The sequence below is a fragment of the Magallana gigas genome, chromosome 1, assembly GCF_963853765.1.
Source record: "Magallana gigas chromosome 1, xbMagGiga1.1, whole genome shotgun sequence".
Classification (NCBI taxonomy): Eukaryota; Metazoa; Mollusca; class Bivalvia; order Ostreida; family Ostreidae; genus Magallana; species Magallana gigas.
Window position 1 is genome coordinate 37,709,523 of NC_088853.1, and position 19,138 is coordinate 37,728,660.

Genomic DNA, 19,138 nt, shown 5'->3' on the forward strand with positions numbered 1-19,138 from the left:
AGTCATTTTAATTCACGAAAAACAATATCATTTACATAAGATACCATGTCATTTAGTTCTTTAGTATTTCATGTCTTTATTATTATTATTATACCGATTCTGATGCATTGTTTTAAAAAGAATAAAAACACCGTCGATAAAAACCTCCCAACACGACAGTCTATTACTTTTTTACATTTACAAGTAAAACAAAAATTGTGTAATACTTTTTAAAGACATAAAACATATTTCTACATGCTATTTTTTTATTTATTAATTTAATTATTTATTTATTAAAATAAGCATAATATTAGTTTTCTATTAAAAAAAATATCCCGCCGAAACGCAGATACAATATATAAATATATATCAAATACCGAACCGCTTTCCGGCTGCCAATAATAACTTGAAATTTATCAGTAAGGTACTGATCGTCCGTGTATCGTGCGTGATCGTTCATGTATCGTGGGTGATCGTTCGTGTATCATAATCGTGCGAATCGTTTGAGTAGATGAGACTCGGACTTAAAAAACAGGACAGTAAAGAATAATAAAGCTGTCTTACCGGAACTGGTTAGATAAATCCAAAAATCAAAAGTCTAAAAGAAGGTACGAATCCTGGTCACTGGCGCCAATCAGCCCGTATAACACAACCACGCGTATCTTACGTAAGTAGTGTACACGTTAAATAAAAGTCTTAAGTGATCGTATAGAAGTTTTATTCTACAAAAAGCAAACTAAATACACAGTCCCAATTCGGGGAAGTCAGAGAGATGTTAAGCGTTCGAGAGAGCATCGGAATTAACCTAACTTGCGAGAATTTGGTAGTTTTATACTATTTGGGGAAAACAACTATCAAAGTAAAACAAGTGTTCATTGGTTGTTGAAAAGCCCTGTAAGAGGGCGCCACCACCTTGTTACTATGATGCTCCAAGATGGCGTCAAGCTGGTCAGTCAGGAACCCGCCTTTAATCAGTGTACTTAGGGTCAACCAAGGTTACGACAGATATTTACTAGGGGGGAGGGTCACTGTATCGTGACCAATTAAAGTCATCTACATGAACCGATCAAACGACTAATTGACTTCAATTAGCAGATTGATGTTGGTAATTGTTTGGTTTACATCAAACTTTACCCCCTCAGGATATTTGTGTACTAATCGGGAACATAATGTCCAAATTGGAGACAAACTGACCAGCAAGAATTTAATTACGGTCATTAAAGGATCATCACCTCAAAACAATATACCCCATAAATATGTAAACATGGTAGCTATTGGCTCTCTCTCTGACCTTTCTTTAAAGCAATATAGTCTTGACACATACTATTCCTGATTCAATTAACATGGAATATACATTGAATAAAGGTATTTACTTTACGAAAGCATTCTATACTGATTCTGAAATTAAATGATAAAGTCAAATCACAATAGTTCAAAGAATAGTATGTATTGCCCAATCAGTATAGTCAAAGTTAAAGGATACGTAAAATATAAAGTCCAATCACCAGTGTTCGATTATATAATGATAGGTAACAAGGGCTATTTTGTTACAACAGTTTTTGGCGATGTTGACAAATTTTCCTGTGTTTCCTTGAAGACATACGGCATGTCGGTATCTGTCCAGGCTTCGTATAGAGTTCTCGAAATGTTTCTGCAACTTTCTTATTCTTCAAGCAAAGCGAAAGACCTCCTCTTTTAAACTGAGTTTCCTAAAAATAAAATAAAATATTAAATTAAAATATAATTAAATTGATATGCACTTGGAATAAGTGTTCGTTTAAACCAGTACAATTGTAGTTTATGCAGAATAAAAATAGTAATTTTACATATTATCACTTAAATAAAGCATATTTAATCTTTAAAATCCATAGTTAAAACTTTAGAATCTTAATGACTTTTTCCATTCAGTTAAATTTGTTATTTATGGTTTAAAAATCGTCATATAATATAAAGGATACTTGTCTGTTTAAGTCTCCTACGCAAGTAAAAGGTTCATTTTCAGCCACCTGTATATTAAATTTTGGAAGACGTGAGGACGGTTTTTCTTTTGTTTGCTATTTATACGCTTTCGTCAGATACACATAAGATTAAATTACAAAGTTTATATTTTCAGAAAAAAATATATATAAAATTTCATATTGCTTCATTATACATGTAATAAAATATCGTATTATAACCTTCTTGCCGTTTCTAAGATTTGGTCTCCAAGTGTCAACGTTAAGCTTGCTTTTAAGTCCCGGGCTTATCAACTGGGTATATGTGTCTGAGGGAAAAAAAAATATAGATACAATCATGTAATTTTTCTTGCAATATTGTGTTCACGTCTAAAACAATTATATAGAATGTAAAAAACACCAGAATAAAGCTCTGCCATTCAGTTAACTGGAATGTGAATGAAAGACTCGAAAAGGTGAAAAAATGAAACGTAGCAATGTTGAGGGGACCCAAAGCTATTGGAATTTTACCGGATGGTATTGTTAAAATCAACGAAATTATTCTTTCACCGATGTTCAACATTATTTGTTACGTCATTTGTATATTTAAATAACGTGACGTTTTTTCTTCGATGCAGATGATTATTAACATTTGATTATAAATATTCTAAAAAAATAAATCCCAATGCATACATTTTTAAGTTCTTGCTAAGGTTTCAAATATATGTTCCATTTATTAATGATATTGTTAAAACGGTTTGCTCACCCTTAATATACGACACATTTGTACTAACCAGACGCATCTTACATGAAATTGGGGTAAATTCGAAGGTTTCCCAAACAGGAGTCGCATGTGATCTTATTTTCTTTACCAGATATATGCAAACTACAGGATGTCCCAGAATATTTGATACCATTTGAAATTCGTATAAATAAAATAATATTTGGGCAAAACCTGTAAATTGTGACTCAAATAAAGAGTAAAATCTTTTATTTAATTATTTCCACAAAAAAAGTCTGGTTGCTTTTATTCAAATTATGATGTCACAAAGTTGCATCATATATCATTGGTTGAATTGAATTTTAATCAAGATAAATCAGACAAGAGAGCAGGCATCTTCCGTTTTTAAACTGTATTATCAAACACAGACTCCATATATAGTTGTACAAGTTATAAAAACAGAATACCCTGGGGAAAAGCGACTCAACAACCAACAGATTATTTAAATTGTGAGAAGATTTAAAGAAATGGGATCCGTACAGTGGCTGTTGTGAAGAATTTTACTCATCGACTTAACGTCGTCATTGTTTAAAAAAGACGTCATTTGGAGTACTCTCTTTAGATTTATTGTGTTTTTATAAACAAGGCCCAATTTGTCAAAAACTTATAAATGTTTGTGAAATTGGTTGAGTGAAAATTTACATCATATACATTTATATAAATGCATTTGATTTTTTTGTTAAACAAATTTAAACAAAATTTATTCAAAGAGTAAATGGTATCAGATATTATGGGACACCCTGTATGATCAAAGTAATCTTGATCTTTTTTTTATTGGCATCACAACATATTCATACAATTCTTTACACGTAGCAGAAAGAGTATTCAAACTTTAAGTTTACAAATATTAATATAATCTATATGAAGCTTTCATGCTGCTAAATATTAGACACACTATGTTGATGCTATTGAATTCATGAAACAATTGGTTTTAAAACTATTTTAATGAAATTTACATTCAACCCAACGAAATACATTTTCAGAAAACTTTCGACTGGAATGCAGATCGTGACGCAAATTTATTATGACGTCATCGTATTAATACATGCACGCATGCACGTGGCTTTGTAGACATCGTTGGGAAATCCACCTGGAAGCCTTAACATATATGTACCAGCTAAAAAATATACCATTCAGTCAACTTTCATTTTTATTTCACTCACATTTCAGTTGATTGAATGGCAGAGCTTAATGCCGTGAAATCTATTAAGATTAAAAAAAAGATGTGTCTGAATCATTTGCCAGAATATGTTGCTAATTGTTTACTAATTAAATTGTGTTCTAAAGTGATTTGTATTCAAAAGACATGTTTTTATAAGAAACATACTACAAAGTATTTTTAGTTATACTTTCAGTCGAAAGGAATACGAAAAGCCGTATTTATACATTAAGACTTTTTGCCAATAAACTAAAAAATGCCTACACCAGCGTAACTGCTTACAACTTTGGTATTGCAACACGTGTTACATGATGTCCGTATGCTATAGTTGAATTTTACCTAATAAGTAATTATTGAAAAATTAATTAAAAACCTACTTTCAGTTTTGATAAACCAGCTCGAAATTGCAAAAATGAGATTAAGATGGTGTAATCGCTTTGGCGGATCCAAGTCAATGGGAGTTAGCATTTAAATATATCCTTGCAATGAAATAATATTAAATGATTACGTAACAGTAAATATATTTATTTAGAACTTACTTAGTACTTGGATTATACATAAAAGTTAAGATTTGACAAATGCTGAATAAATGAAATAATGCAATTGGTTTCTTGAATGCGCGATTTTAGTTTTGATTGATAGAAGCTAGCGAAGCGCGACCTCTGGTGAGAGAATGGAATAGAACTTTCCAGAACGGGGTAACCAAGAGCGCAGTTTGACTAATTAACGTCATGGCGAAACGTGTAGGACGAGTTAATCATGTATCGCGGGCAGATATTCATACTTTGGATGGGACATCTTTGGCTAATACAAAAAAGTTAATAAATAGAATGGAACAATTTGATCCGATTTTAGTTTTGATCGAAATAATTAATTTTCCACAACGGGGTCAGCCAAGGAACTCGGTTTGACTATTTTACCCCATGGCGGAAAGTGTAGGGCGAGTAAACTATCGGGCATACACTTTAGATATGACAACTTTGGTTAAGAAAATGCAAATTAATATGCATACATTAGCGTTTTTTTTAATTTCATAAATTGTTATACCACGACAGATTGGTAGGAAACCCTAGCCATTAATTTGAAACTGTAGGAATAAATGATGTATTCATTAAACGGGAAAGTTAGATTGGGGGAGGGGACCACCTTCCCCAATTGTGGTTTTTTTTTTCAGATCAGTCTTTTATATGAAATTCTCGTTTTGGACAGTGATAAAAATTGTAGTGAAATTTGACCTAAAGCACAAAATTTAGAGATATGACGTCCTAAATACCCACTCACTGTTGTTTTAAAAAAAATCATTGTTATCATTTTCCACTCAGCTGCAATAGAAAGAATTAAGGCCATGTACATGTATATATCATCCAATTCAGTTTAAATTTTTCATCCCTCAGCTATCCAGTTCGTTTTTTCTATTTTAATTTCAATTAAATTTTAATGAATAGGTTAAGAGAGCAATTAAGAAAAATTCGGACACAGTATATACGAAAATGAAAAAAGCTATATATGGTTCAACATTTTAGCATAGTGTCATTAATGTGTAAAGTGTTAATTCCCGCGCTTGCGCGGGATATCATTTAGTTTTACTTAAATATGACCTACCCAACTATAAGAGTTGTCAACAAAAACAATATCTAATAATTAAGGTTAACACCTTTTGTAACATTTGCACTATTTAAACAAATTACCTTTCTTCCCAATTTTGGCAGATTTCGCAAATACTTTTACCAAATTATTTCCAGATGTTCTGAAATCCAAATTAATTTTACTTGCCGGTTTTCCTTCCCACACTGTAAAATTTCTCTGATCATATATATTAGGATTTGTTGTCTTGAATATTTTTTCTAAAAAATAATTTTAAAAAACAACATGAAAAAAATAAAGCTAAGAAGAGGCCCATGGGGCCCACATCGCTCACTTGAGCAACAATGGGTAAAGAATTAATTTTATGATTTCGAAATTTATCAGAACAGTTTTTGTTTCCAATTTTGTCAGGACATATTTTTTTCGTTATGTGATGCAAGGCCGCCATACCTGCAAGAACCGTAGACTACGGCGTAGTGAAGTTTGAACTGTTTATTGAATAATAATAGATGAATCAGAAAATAATAACGGTAATTACCATTTACATTGTTGTTATACACAGTAATAACTTTTTGCGTTTCCCCCTAAAGTGTGTTTTTGTCGTTTAAACAAGTTTCGATATGTAAACAAAAAGGGTATGGAACATCGGTCAAGTCAAAATTTTCTACGCTAATACTTTCGTACATTGTTTGTTTATTGTATAAAATATCATCAGGTCAGGCATTATTATTATCATGGCTAATTGTTCTGTCAGATTTATACGTGTACTTCATAGTAAGTTTCGTAATTTTACTTTTTATTGTAGTCAATCTTTTCCTACATTTGATAAAGTAAAGGAACGGAAATGAATTGGCTGTTGCGATACAAAGAAACAGTTCATAATATTACAATGGGCGTGCAAAAGATATTGTGCCATATGGCCCCTCGGTAGAATAACAAAAAATATTGTAAATTGAGTATGCGAATTTTACATTTTTTTTTTCATACATGTAACCTTTATGGAATACTATTTTTTTCCGAGAATAAGAAAATCCTACGCAAGATAGAAAATTAAACATTTGGTAGGCGTACACTGTTAACTTCCAATTCCCTTTATTTTCGATCGCCCCCTTCCCCCTCCAGCCCCCCTTCCCCCTTGCGCTCAATTTCTTAAATTAAAAACATTCAAAAATTTAATTTGTCTTCCCCATTAATGAAAAATGTTGTTAGGTGACATGATAAAGAGCTATAAAAACCAATGTATTCTCAGGCATATCACTCTATTTTACTAAGTCCTACCCATTATTTTCATCCATATTAAAAAAAAACAACAACAACAAATGGCTACAAACCAGGATAATTTTCCGCTGTAATAGTATCTTAGGAATAGCGATAATGTCTAAATCCCCGCAACAGAATTGTGTCAGAACTATGGAAACTGTTTTAACGGTGTCGTTTTTATTCACTCGTGTCTGAAAAACTATCAAAATGATAGATGTAGATTTCATATTATTCATTGTATAAAGAGGGGCCCCTAGAGAGTAGTTACAGTATATCGTCCTTTAATTTTTTTTGTGCAAGTATTTAACGTTTAGCGAGACATTCCTAATGATCAACCAAAATTACAACGTCAATCGTAGAATACATAGCTCACAATTCTGCTAGGTTTGAGTCATATTTTGTCCACATGAGTTAATTACATTCAGCTTAAGATTTTTGACTTGGTATTTCCTATTCAGCATTTAAAATGGGGGGAAAATGGCGTCAGATCTGTGTACAAACATAGAATTGTGAGCAATGCTCTGTATCTTGTGTAACGGGATGGGAGAAATAATGACGGATCAGACCGGGATTCGAACCCGGACCCCCTGAATTCGCTAGTCAGGTGCTCTACCAACTGAACTATCTGGCGCGGGTATTCGAACCGGTCTTACCGTCACATTCCTCCCCCGTAAATGATCTTCGCCCTCGAAGATCACCCCAGGCTCTTCCCCTGACAGGAGTTAACCTGTCAGTTCCAGGGGTTGGCACGGGAGCAAATGTAACGGGGTGGGAGGAATAATGACGGACCAGACCGGGAGCCGAACCCGGACCCCCTGATTTCTCTAGTCAGGTGCTCTACCAACTGAGCTATCTGGCGCGGGTATTCGAACCTCTGACCGTCACACTTGCTTATAATTCGAAGCTTTACACTCAAATATGGTTAGTAAATAGTAATTGTAAACACACATAAGAAACATGCATTATAACAAATAAAGAGCACAATTTATTTTTCTAAATGATTCATATATATATACCTACATATTTCCGTCAGCGATATTAAACTCTTTTTAAACTGAATAAACTCGATCGAGAAAATGCTGAGTATCCCAATAAAACACATTGCATTAATCAACCATTACTCAAAATATCATACCGAATTACCGATAGAATGAATTGTATTTTAGTACTTTGTAAATACATCAGATTTTACTTAATTTGCGCAGGTAAACAGTCAAATGTCTGATTTACCGAAGTCTCTGTTTGATTGGAAACGTTAAAGTTACAAAATACAGGCGATAGTTCCCAGATTACAAAGCATAAATAATGAACACGAAACGAAAATCAAAACAACCTAACACCACCGTCATATGTGAAAACTGTCAACGCATTGAGATATTTAACCTCATTTTACTTCACAAAATCGGCACCAATGTATTTTGCATGTTTCAAAAATTCCCTTCGCATGCGAACTGTTGCGCAACAAATTTTTCTTTGTCAGATCGACCCGTTTATCATACGTCATGGCTGCTTTAAACAAAGAACCTCGTTATAGAAGCATGGAATTAAACATGAATTATTATGTTTCTTCTTAAATAAGTCCACAAACCCGTAAAATGTCGACCCTGGATTGCCTACCCATTTTACCAACTTGGAAATCAACAATTGTCAATAAATTCCAAAATACGGATTGTTGTCTATCAAGATTTACAGCGAATACAAATATACCGGTCTGTAACGTACAGTATCTTAAAAATTTCAATGACATCGGTTAATTTATTTTAATCGACGTAAATTGAAAATTTTCGATCTGATTCGGCTTTTATTTTATGTCCCGGCCCGGGATTGCCTACCCATTTTACGAAGACTCGTATGGAATACCGAACCCAAAGCTATAAACTGATTGAAACACATCTTTCCTTTATTATAATTTTCGTAATAACTCAGACTTGAAACAAAATTAGCTCATAATTTTTGCAATTCATATTTTCCTTTCCATAAGGATTATTTATGCTAAGAATTTGACCCAGTAGTTCTTGAGAAGAAGATTTTTAAAAATGCACCCAACTTTTTCTACAGTTTCGAGGTTTTCTCCGCTTAACATGAGGATCGGTCTTTCATTTCTGAAATTTATATTAGCCTTTCCATAAGGATGCTTTGTGCCAAATTAAATTGAATTTCCCAAGCAGTTTTAGAGAAGAAGATCAAAATGTTAAAAGTTTACAGACGGTCAGACGGACGGACAGACGGACGACGGACAAAATGTGATCAGAATAGCCCACTTGAGCTTTCAGCTCAAGTGAGCTAACAAGAGATTGCATAAAATATTTTTAAAAATCATCTTTTACATAATTGTACCTATTAATTCTTTGACTTTATTTGGAACTGTTACACAGAGAACTGTTTGTCCAAACGGTTTTTGCTCATCTGAAAAATGATATCCTTCTGATACTTCAGCCGGAAAACGGGGTATACCCGAAATCATCCAAAATCCATTGCTTTTGTCAAAAGCTAGTGCACCTTAAACAATTCAAAAAAGATAAAATTCTGTCGTCGCTTTAGTGAAGAATAGAAGTGAAAATTTTGTTTGAAATATGTTTTATAGTCTTTTGAAAAGAAATTCTAAAGATGTAACACAAAATTAAAGTTGTATGGGTCTCCTGTCGATATTAATGTGGATAAAACTAAATTATAAAAAGAATACTTTCAGCGGTTTAGAAGAAGATGGGTGGATAAGGCGTGTAAAATGCACATACGCGGTCGGACAGGCTATTGAAAAATTAAAGTATCAATAAATCTGATGGGGTTTTTTTTTAATCATTGAAAACAATATATATTTAACGAATCATTGATTTTTAACCTATAGGTACATTGTATGTTCAATACTTGAAATATGTTGACTCAAATAGGCGTGTACGTATCAAAACCTGCAAATACTGTCATCTTTTAGAATTAATGGCATTTTCTTTTATAGAGTTGGTCTGTGCTCCATATTTTTCTCATAGTCTAATTAATGTATATTGGAAAACAAACCGATTTCAATCAACAAAAATGTGGAGAGATGACCCACTATACATTAAAAATATCATTTTATATTCCAACAATTGAACGTTTTCAAAAAATAATACAAGTCCGGTAGTTCGTGGCCTTAGTCACACATATTATTTAAAAAAACCCACTACGTTGTGTCTGAAATGGCTCAGTGGTTAGAGCACCTAGCATACGCTAACCTTATATATCTAGGGTTTTTATTTTACGGGTTCAATACCACCAAAATTTCCTATAATATTTTTTTTTCTTATTTTTTGTTAAATATATTAAAAACTGACTATAGTTAGAAATTTTGCTTTTGCAAAGTTTTATTATAATTTATTTCCATAGATTTAATTGGGGAAAAATAAATTCAAAATTGTATTTCACTACTTAACCGAATGGGCATTTGCGCAATCTTATTCCCCCATCTTCTTTCAAATTTTGCAACAATTGTCCAAAGAACATGTTTTAAAATATTATAAAAGCCCCAGCGGAATTCGAACTCATGATATACGCTGTTAGGTGACAATATTGAGTGAGAAAACAATTATGACATTATAGTTGATTTTATCAAAAATTTCGATAGAAAGTAAGTCAAAATTATTGAGGTGTCCCACACCACCTTAAATATTTGTAACCAGCGGATCAGACAATACAAACTCCTTTTAAACATACATAGAACTAATACCAACCTTTCGAATGTGCTTTTGTTTGCGCTGCTTTTTTCCCGGATGGCTCTTGGTCATTATACATCGCGTATGATTGAATAAATGGAGACTAAATTAATAAAAGTAAAAATATGTTATGATTAAGCAAACATACTCTTACATGAAAGCATTTCATGGATGATGAATTTAACAAAGCTTAATTTATTTTGATATCAACTAAATATTTTACTTGAAAAAAAAGTTGGGTATATCGGAAAACAATAAGCTCGCATTTGTCCTCTTGACCAGTATTAAGGTATATAATATTTAAAATTTGCAAAACAGAATAGAGAAGATGGCGGTGCTATTGAATACCTACATTGGAGTATAATGGTTTCAATGTCTGAAACAAAGGATTCCTGTTTGGTCTGATAACGTTTTGCATCGTTGTTATCTTAAAATTTTGATTGTCTGCATCCATATAGAAAAATTCGGTCCCAACTGTGTGCACTTTACCAGTGTTTAACTTTGGAAGTTTGAAAAGGATAAACCTATTTAAAAAAATGGAAAAGACATTAGGTTTCTTAATTTGAATGATATCGATCTTTTTTGCTATTAAATAATATGATGAAATGTTATAAACATGGATACAGATTATAGACTTTTATCAGTAGGATTATGTAATATGTCATGCCTCTATGATATCTGGAGAAAATTGGCATTAGTTGCTACTGCATTATATTGACTTCATTTAATATGTCGTCTCCGGTTTATCATTGATTATATAAACAAAGCTTAAAACTATTGACATGCAATAATGTACAGTATATACAATCCATGACATATTCGAGTACATAGGTTACTCTTGCTAAAAGCAAACAATTTAATCTTCTGAGGTTGTTTTAGTATAATTACATACTTGTTTGCGTCATAGAGATAAAGCTGCATTGTCATTAATGTAGCTGGAATAAATTCTTGTTCTCAAAATATTTGAAAAATAAAAGTATCTGCTATCATATTTCCACATAGAACAACGTTTCTCGTCTTTGGTAATTATCCTGAAAAATCCAAAGGTTCATTTCTTTATTTCAATCAAACTCATTGAAAAATTAGTACTTGTCTCACACCCGAAACAATGAGTTTTTGCCCATACATTTCAGTCATAATTGGCAATAATTGACCAATAATTGCCCAGTCTTGAGATTAAAGAAAAAAAAACAATTGATGGCTGTTTAATATCAATTCCAGGCTATGGGCGAATTACATTGTAAAGTAATGCATTACATAACCATTACTTCATGAATTTGGGCATTAAAAAACTATTACCATTACTTGATTTTCTTGGAGTAATGCATTACATTACCATTACATGAGTAAAGTAATGCATTACCATTTCCATTACTTTGTTTTAAAAAATTAAAGCTGATAAAGAGTTTTTTGCAAATGTTTCAAATATAAAACACTCTTTAACATATATCTACAGGTTCATGTTTAGTATAAGGTTCCATTTCAATGACTATATATACAAGAGTCATTCTTTATTTGCTTAATATATATCATCTATTGCATTATGAACAACATATTACATATTAAGTAAACATATATTTAAAGACATTTGGCATGATACAATGTCAGATATGACACAGAATTCATGCATAATAGAAAACAATTTATGGAATAATGTTGCCGTTATTAAAAAGCTAAATATAGATATTTCCCCCGATTACACAATTCTTTAAAATTTTGGACACTTAATTGTATTAATTTGTAAACAGAGGGGTTTACCCAGTTATATTTCTTAATATATTTTAATCGGATTTCTTTATGCTGAGGACACTTTAAGACAAAAGATTGCTGTTGCACTATATGATAAAAGTTTCAAAGGTTTCATTCATTTTAACTGCATCTTATTAGTTTGAAAATCTTCCCAGCTATATTAAATAAACGTTTTACAGGAGCAGTGGAAGCTGGGACTGAAAGATTGTTGGACAATCTTTATCTTAGTATATATTTAGTGCAAAAATAGAAAAAACTACATTAATCTTGTATTTTCTATCGGTCCAAACTAATGTTCTTAATAACAAGAGAGAGAGAGAGAGAGAGAGAGAGAGAGAGAGAGTAAAATAATTTTCAAATGGGTTATAATATTGGAAGAGATTTTGATTTTCATTATGGATGGACAGTGCATTCATTTGCCCTTAAAGGTGCATATCTGTTCTCTATTCTATTAGGACATGGCGTACGGAAGGGGATCGGGGTGTTTAGCAATTTGTATAACAATAGATTGTTTTGATACTTAGGTTATCCTGGGGGCATAGTGAGTTGTTGACAAATCTTTATCGAAGTGCAAACTAATTTGAGTAAATTGTTTAAATGATTTAAAACTCTAAATAACAACACTCATAAAAATGTTATGAAACTGTGTTGTTATATCTAGTAATATGAACAATTTAAAAATGAACTTTTATAAATCTTTTTCAATAATACATCTTAAACATTTTTATTTCAAGAATAATTTCTTTTATCTTTATAATAAAATTATTCAAATTCAATTTCAGCTATTCATTTATTCATCACATTTTTTAAAGTGAACATGCATAGATAAGCATAGTAAAGCAAGGTAATGCCATGTAATGCCAGCATTACACTAAATTTTGGAAAGTAATGAATTACATTATTATTACTTGTAATGCTCATTTTGTGGCATTACACATTACTAGCACTACTTTGAAAACATGTAATGCATTGCAATGCATTACCATTACATTTAGCATTACTCCAAGCCTGATCAATTCTATGTAAGAATCAAAGATTTATAGTAGGGTCTGGCCGCGCATAGTCACCGATTTTCTTTATATTTTATACATGGACACACCTAGATGTAAAACGCAAAAAGTCACTAAAAGTTTGTTGCTGGAGGTAACCGCTGCCATGGTAATCGGAGCTAAATATGGAAAACTAGCAAAACTTACCTACTTTGAATCTATATTAGAGGGATATGCCCACTAATATAAACTATGAAAGACATAAAACAACCTAATCCCTATTGTCAACTTTTATTTCATAGAAGAAAATTGAAGGACAAACCAATACTTTTTAAATGAGATGGAAACCGTTAACAAGTATTGAAATCGTTTTTTTACGCTTTTTTAATAAGTGGAAAGGAGAAAATATTAAATGTTTACATCCCTATCAATGTCCATGCAATATACATTTTATTTATAAAAATTGACACCCGTTGCTATGGTAACAAGGCTAAGAAATAAGAAAAACTGAAAAATTGAAGGTGAATTTGATATGCTGCAATTCCTGATTTTAAAACATTTTAGCAATTGTTTTCATTGGATTTTGTAAAAATATGCCTAGATTTTCTTTTTTTTACCACTAAAAGCTTTGTTTTTCAACACAGATCAAACCTGAACTGTCATGTTTCTTCTTAATTATAAATTAATGTGTAATGCAAAACCTTGTTCCATCATTATGAAAATGACAAAATCTAAAAATGGTTCTCTAATGGGGATTTAAATGTATTCAGCTCACTAAGGTAAACTGTGTTGGATACAGGTGTATTTGCGAGATGGATTATTTTTACAATCATTATTATCAATATAGGCTGTGGAGAAAATTACTCTTCTTTTTTTTTTAATTTAATAAGATAATCTTGATCTAATGATGACTTACTAAAACTAAGTGTAAAAACACTGATACAGTCACAAATAGTTTCATTTCTCCTGTGAAACATGTACTAAGTATGTTGTTTAACTTTTTCATAGGAAAAAAAGATATAACTTTTAATGCAAATTCTGCATGCATGACCTTGTATTGAATTTATAATAAAATTTGAAAAAACAATTTTCCAACGCTTAAACACAAATTGTATTAACCATTAACTTTATGATTAGTTAATTTTAAATATGCTTAACTCAAATAAATTCAGGAATAAGAATGAACAATACATATACCCATATAAACCAATCACATGACCAGATCTAAGTGACCACTCAAATTAATGCTACAAATAGAGTCTTCAGGTGTACTCCAAAGAGGAGCAACCAATGTAAATAAAAAACAAACACAAAATATTGATTTCAATTAATTCAACTAAAAAATTTATTCATTCACCAGTGATAAATCATTTTCTATAGTGTAATAAAATAAATCAAAGTCTGTATTAGTAAAATTCCTGAAAAGTGATAAATTGATTAGAACATTTCGAAAATGATGAATAAATCAATATTCTGAAATTAAAATATTAAAACCTATAAAATTTCACTCTACTACACATGTTCAGAGCACTTAGATACAATATAAATATAATAATGAAACATCAAATAAAAGTGATAAAGACGAATAAAATCATAAGTTTATAGGTCAAACTTTGTCAAGTTAAAAAAAAAAGAAATTTGCCTTTAAATAATGCGCTTTAACTAGGATAGCTATTATAAGTTCTAAAAAATAAAACTACGTTAATTTTTAAATGAAATTAACTACTTCATAATCCTTTACAAATTCATTTAAAGTTTCTGAGGCTATGGTTTAATTTCAAGTCTAACTCTATATTGATTCGATTCCATTCCTCAGATAATGCTCAAATATACAGATGTATTGCCATACTACTGTATTAAACTTAATTCGCACAGGTTTATTCCAATTAAAATATATATAAAATCAACTTGACCAATATTTTATTTAATTTTTGTATAATTTCATTCAAGTGCACGCAGAGCATATTATATACAAGTGTGTTGAATAGCATCAATCCAATTGGAAAAAACCTCTTAACATTATCAGGGAACTATGTAACTTCTTATTTTGTTGATTTACATTAGATATCTCACTAAGTTTCTTTTTTCCTCGGGTATGATGAGGCAACTCTCAAGGATCGATTGAGTAACAATTCCTCTGATCAATATGATGTCACAATAAGCAGCATGATGTCATATTTTACTCAAGAAACCTGTCATTTTTAACTTTATCTCTTGTCCAAATCGTAAAAAAAACTATAGGCGTGAAATGTCACTAGAAACTCTTCGAAATAAATATATCTTCAATTTCTATGTATTACGCATCATATTTTATGATGACGTCACTAGCAAGTTCAATAGATAAGATCACTGTCGGGAGACAAATCATCGAAATGCAGTGTTAACAATGCCGAAATAAGACTCATTTAATACCGATAATCCAATTTAGATGATTGTCAGTTAGGATATAATAAGGATTATACGGGCTTGGATATTTTGTTTTATCAGCAAGTGTCATAAAGTAATCAGATAGACATTTATATGGCTTGGCCGGCATTTCCTCTGTCATTGTGTACAAAAAAGGCAAAAGTGTAACACTATCCCAAATACTATGAAAGATGAATTTGGCAAATATCAAAAGCATATGACCTAGAATCCTAAATAGAGTGCTGCTAGAACATTTGCTTCATTGTTGTTAATGAAAATAACGTAGTATTTTCGATGAAATTGAATTAGTTGAGAGGGTTCGCTGTAAAAGATGACAATATTTATATTATGCTATTAACAATTATAGGATTCTAGCAGGAATGCTAATAAACATGAACTAATTGTCGATTGGATTATTGTATCATACTCACTAATGAACTTCGGGGTAGTGTTACACTTTTTGTTAAGTTAAAATAGCGATGTATTTTTAACTGTCATGGGATACCACGACACGACAGCTTCAAAGAGCTACTCGATTCCGAAGTACAGATATAATGACTTCGTGAACACATTCACTTGATAATAATATTCAACATTGTGTTCATTAAAATAAACAAATAATCAAACGTCCATAATTTATACGATGATTAAATTCGGAGTTACCTTAACCTACCCGCGGATGATGATTCCTACGAAATCTGAAAACTTCTACTGATTAAGCATGCAATATGCCTGTACGGAATACCTTAACAATAAGTGCTTCAAAATTAAAATGCAAAATTTGTTTGTTAAATTCCGGCCAATGCCGGAACAAGCAAAAATAACATTATTTATTTTACATTTTATGCCCATAATGAAGTTTTGCTAATTTGATACAGTATATAAGAGAAAGTATCTTAAACCAGGTTCTTTTATAGTATAAAACAGTTATGAATACATATGGTTGAGTCGTTACTTCCAGTCGTCTAGTTTTCAATGATTTTTGGATATTAAGATGTTGGAAAAGTGGTATTATTTCTTAAGATTGTATCTCATTTCAGAATTGTACAGAAGACCTTAAAAGCGACGAGATAGCATATACAAGTACAGTAAAACACGGTTATAATGAACACGCTTACGGTTATAACGAACACGCTTATAATTAATTGACGCTTACAGCGAAGTGATTTTTATTCCCCGTGACTTAATTACATGTTGTAAACTTGACGGATATAACGAATTACGCATATAACGAAGTAAAATTGAACGTCCCTGGGACTTCGTTATAAGCGTGTTTTACTGTAGTTATATAGCTATGTTGGACAAATTTTGAGTCTGTTTAAAACATAGTTTGAAATAATGTTATATGCGGAATATAATGCAATAAACATTATTCTAAATAAAATCAATCTTCATTTAAATTCAGGAAACAAAACCCAATATGTATTTCGCCGACGGTGTTGAAACGTATGAACTGTCCCGATCAAATGATTGCATGTATGCTTTGAAAGCCTTTTGTTTTGCAAAGGAAAATAAAATTAGATATTTTTAATACTGTTGATTAATATTGTGTAAACTTTGTTCTTCTTCTTCTAGAAGCATGAAGACCTGCATAATACTTTTCCATGTTTAATATACAAATATACCAATAGGTTAAACCACATGAAAATCACCTGAGCTGAAGGCGTAAGTGAGCTGTCTGTAGTTGGCGTCATCGTCGTTGTTGTCGTCGTTGTCTTTTTTTCATTTTCACCTTCTTCTTAATACCCAATGGACAAATTTCAACCAAACGTGGCACATAGCATATTAAAGGGGATTCAAGTTTGTTAAATGAGGGCCACGCTTTAAATGTGAGATAATTTAAAATTATTGAAAATGTCTTGGTATTTTTCTAAAACTTCTTCTCGAAAAATACATATTGGTCAGAAAGCTAAAACTTGTGTGAAAGCATCCTCAGATAGTATATATTCAAGTTTGTTTAAAACATGATAGATGGGATAAGGGTCGGGGCATCAGCAACGGATTCGGAATTTTACATAGAAAAATATAGAGATAAATAGTTAAAAATCTTTAAAAAATCATTTGTAGAAGCATTATCAGGTAGAAAAGATAAATGTTAGTTCAAATGATGACCCCCGGGGGTAGGGTGGTGCAGTAATGTGGTGGTGGGTAAATGTTTACATGGGGGTAAATATAGAAAAGAAAATCTAAAATCTTCTTTTCAAAAACTCAAACAGCAAACGTAGCTCAATGTTTATCGTTTGGATTTGTGGAGAAAAAAATATAAGAACTCGTTTCAAAATACCGTCGATTTTTCCACTTGGTGACAGTCTTGTTTTTACAACATCAAATATTCAACGTGCTATTAAAAGAAGAAAACAAATTGTTGTTTGTTACTCTGGCTCCACCATCACCAAACTCTTAAAATCACTCAACTCATCCCCCCTTTTTAAAAAAAAAACCCAAAAAGTGCATAAATGTGAGGTCAATACTCAGACTTGAGGCTTAGTATTGACTTCAGAAAAGTTGGTGACGACGGGGCCTGATGAAGCCCCAAGCCCTCTTTCGCTTAGCCAGCTACATGTAAGTTATCTCTCTCTCTCTCTCTCTCTCTCTCTCTCTCTCTCTCTCTCTCTCTCTCTCTCTCTCTCTCTCTCTCTCTCTCTCTCTCTTGACAATTATTTAAATACATTTATTCCAAACATAAGATTAATTTCAAATATCAGTATGTATATAGAAAATAGTTGTTTTTCGATCTGCCGCACACTATTTGTAATGCAATTGCACTGTTTCAACTGCATGCGTTGTTGTGGCGGCGGCATGTCCTTGATGCTGGCGAAGCGACCGACCGACTGAGTCTAGCGAGCAGCTGACGTAAACTTTGACTCTCACCAAGTGGGAAAATCGACGGTATTTTGAAACGAGCTCTATTTAAACAAAATCTGCTTTACTTAATTGTTTAAAATATTTGTACTTGATACTCTAAAGAGGGTTTATTGCTTTTCTGATCAGTTATGGCCATTGTTGCCCAGGTAAGCGATGTGGCCCCAGTTTGTTATTAAAAACCTTCAACTCTAGATAGTGTTTGGTTCTTGTTTGACAATTGATAAAATTATTAAGTTTAAGAACGGATCATTTTATGAAATGATAAAATCCATTTTTGTTATACATGTAAAAGTTTTGTTTTTAACATTAACTCATTAACTGGATATCGCATAACCCCCCCCCCCCCCCCCCCTCAAAAAAAAAAAAAAAACACCAAACAAAACAAAACAGAACAAACAAACAAACGTTGTGCTGTCTTTAAATTTTAAATTTAAGCCTACATTCATTATGAAATTGCAACCACTATCATTCATGCCTACAGCATTCAAAATATTTTTTCTTACCAGTCAACAGCTCTGCCAGAAGGGTTCTTGCAGTTTATAGCGCCTTGAGTGGAGCGGGGGTATCCAAGAAGACATATAAGCAAAAGGAGCTGTTTCATATTTGACTGTTATCTGTATAATGAGTGAAGCTGCTACACAGGGTCAGTTTATCTCCCGCATCAGTCAATAGCTGTCATCAATAAAATATCATTTCTTGATTATTCATCAAAATAAATAAAGATCGTTTGTACACGAAAACACCTG

The 19,138-nt window shown here is 31.9% G+C and overlaps 1 protein-coding gene across 2 annotated transcripts; it reads right to left on the minus strand.

Moving 5' to 3' along the window:
- Positions 1–1,419: 1,419 nt before the first annotated feature.
- Positions 1,420–19,058, minus strand: LOC136270123 (plancitoxin-1-like). Of its 2 annotated transcripts, XM_066066679.1 has the most exons (8): positions 18,896–19,056; positions 10,736–10,907; positions 10,402–10,486; positions 9,035–9,196; positions 5,542–5,697; positions 2,157–2,242; positions 1,938–1,985; positions 1,421–1,688 (listed from the first exon to the last, which is right to left on the minus strand). In XM_066066679.1, the coding sequence occupies exons 1-8, from the start codon at positions 18,991–18,993 to the stop codon at positions 1,527–1,529; spliced, it is 969 nt and encodes a 322-aa protein (XP_065922751.1). In that variant the 5' UTR covers positions 18,994–19,056; the 3' UTR covers positions 1,421–1,526. The 2 variants fall into 2 exon arrangements, with proteins under 2 accessions (XP_065922756.1, XP_065922751.1); XM_066066684.1 differs by lacking the exon at positions 5,542–5,697 and having other exon boundaries at positions 1,420–1,688; positions 18,896–19,058.
- Between the last annotated feature and the right edge of the window lie 80 nt (positions 19,059–19,138).

Excerpts from the sequence above, each read along its gene's own strand:
- LOC136270123 (XM_066066679.1), bottom strand. The coding sequence starts at position 18,993 with ATGAAACAGCTCCTTTTGCTTATATGTCTTCTTGGATACCCCCGCTCC. Across the intron at positions 10,908-18,895 it reads TCTGGCAGAGCTGTTGACTG|GTTTATCCTTTTCAAACTTC; the intron begins GTAAGAAAAAAT and ends TTTTTTAAATAG. Across the intron at positions 10,487-10,735 it reads TGAAACCATTATACTCCAAT|TCTCCATTTATTCAATCATA; the intron begins GTAGGTATTCAA and ends TTATTAATTTAG.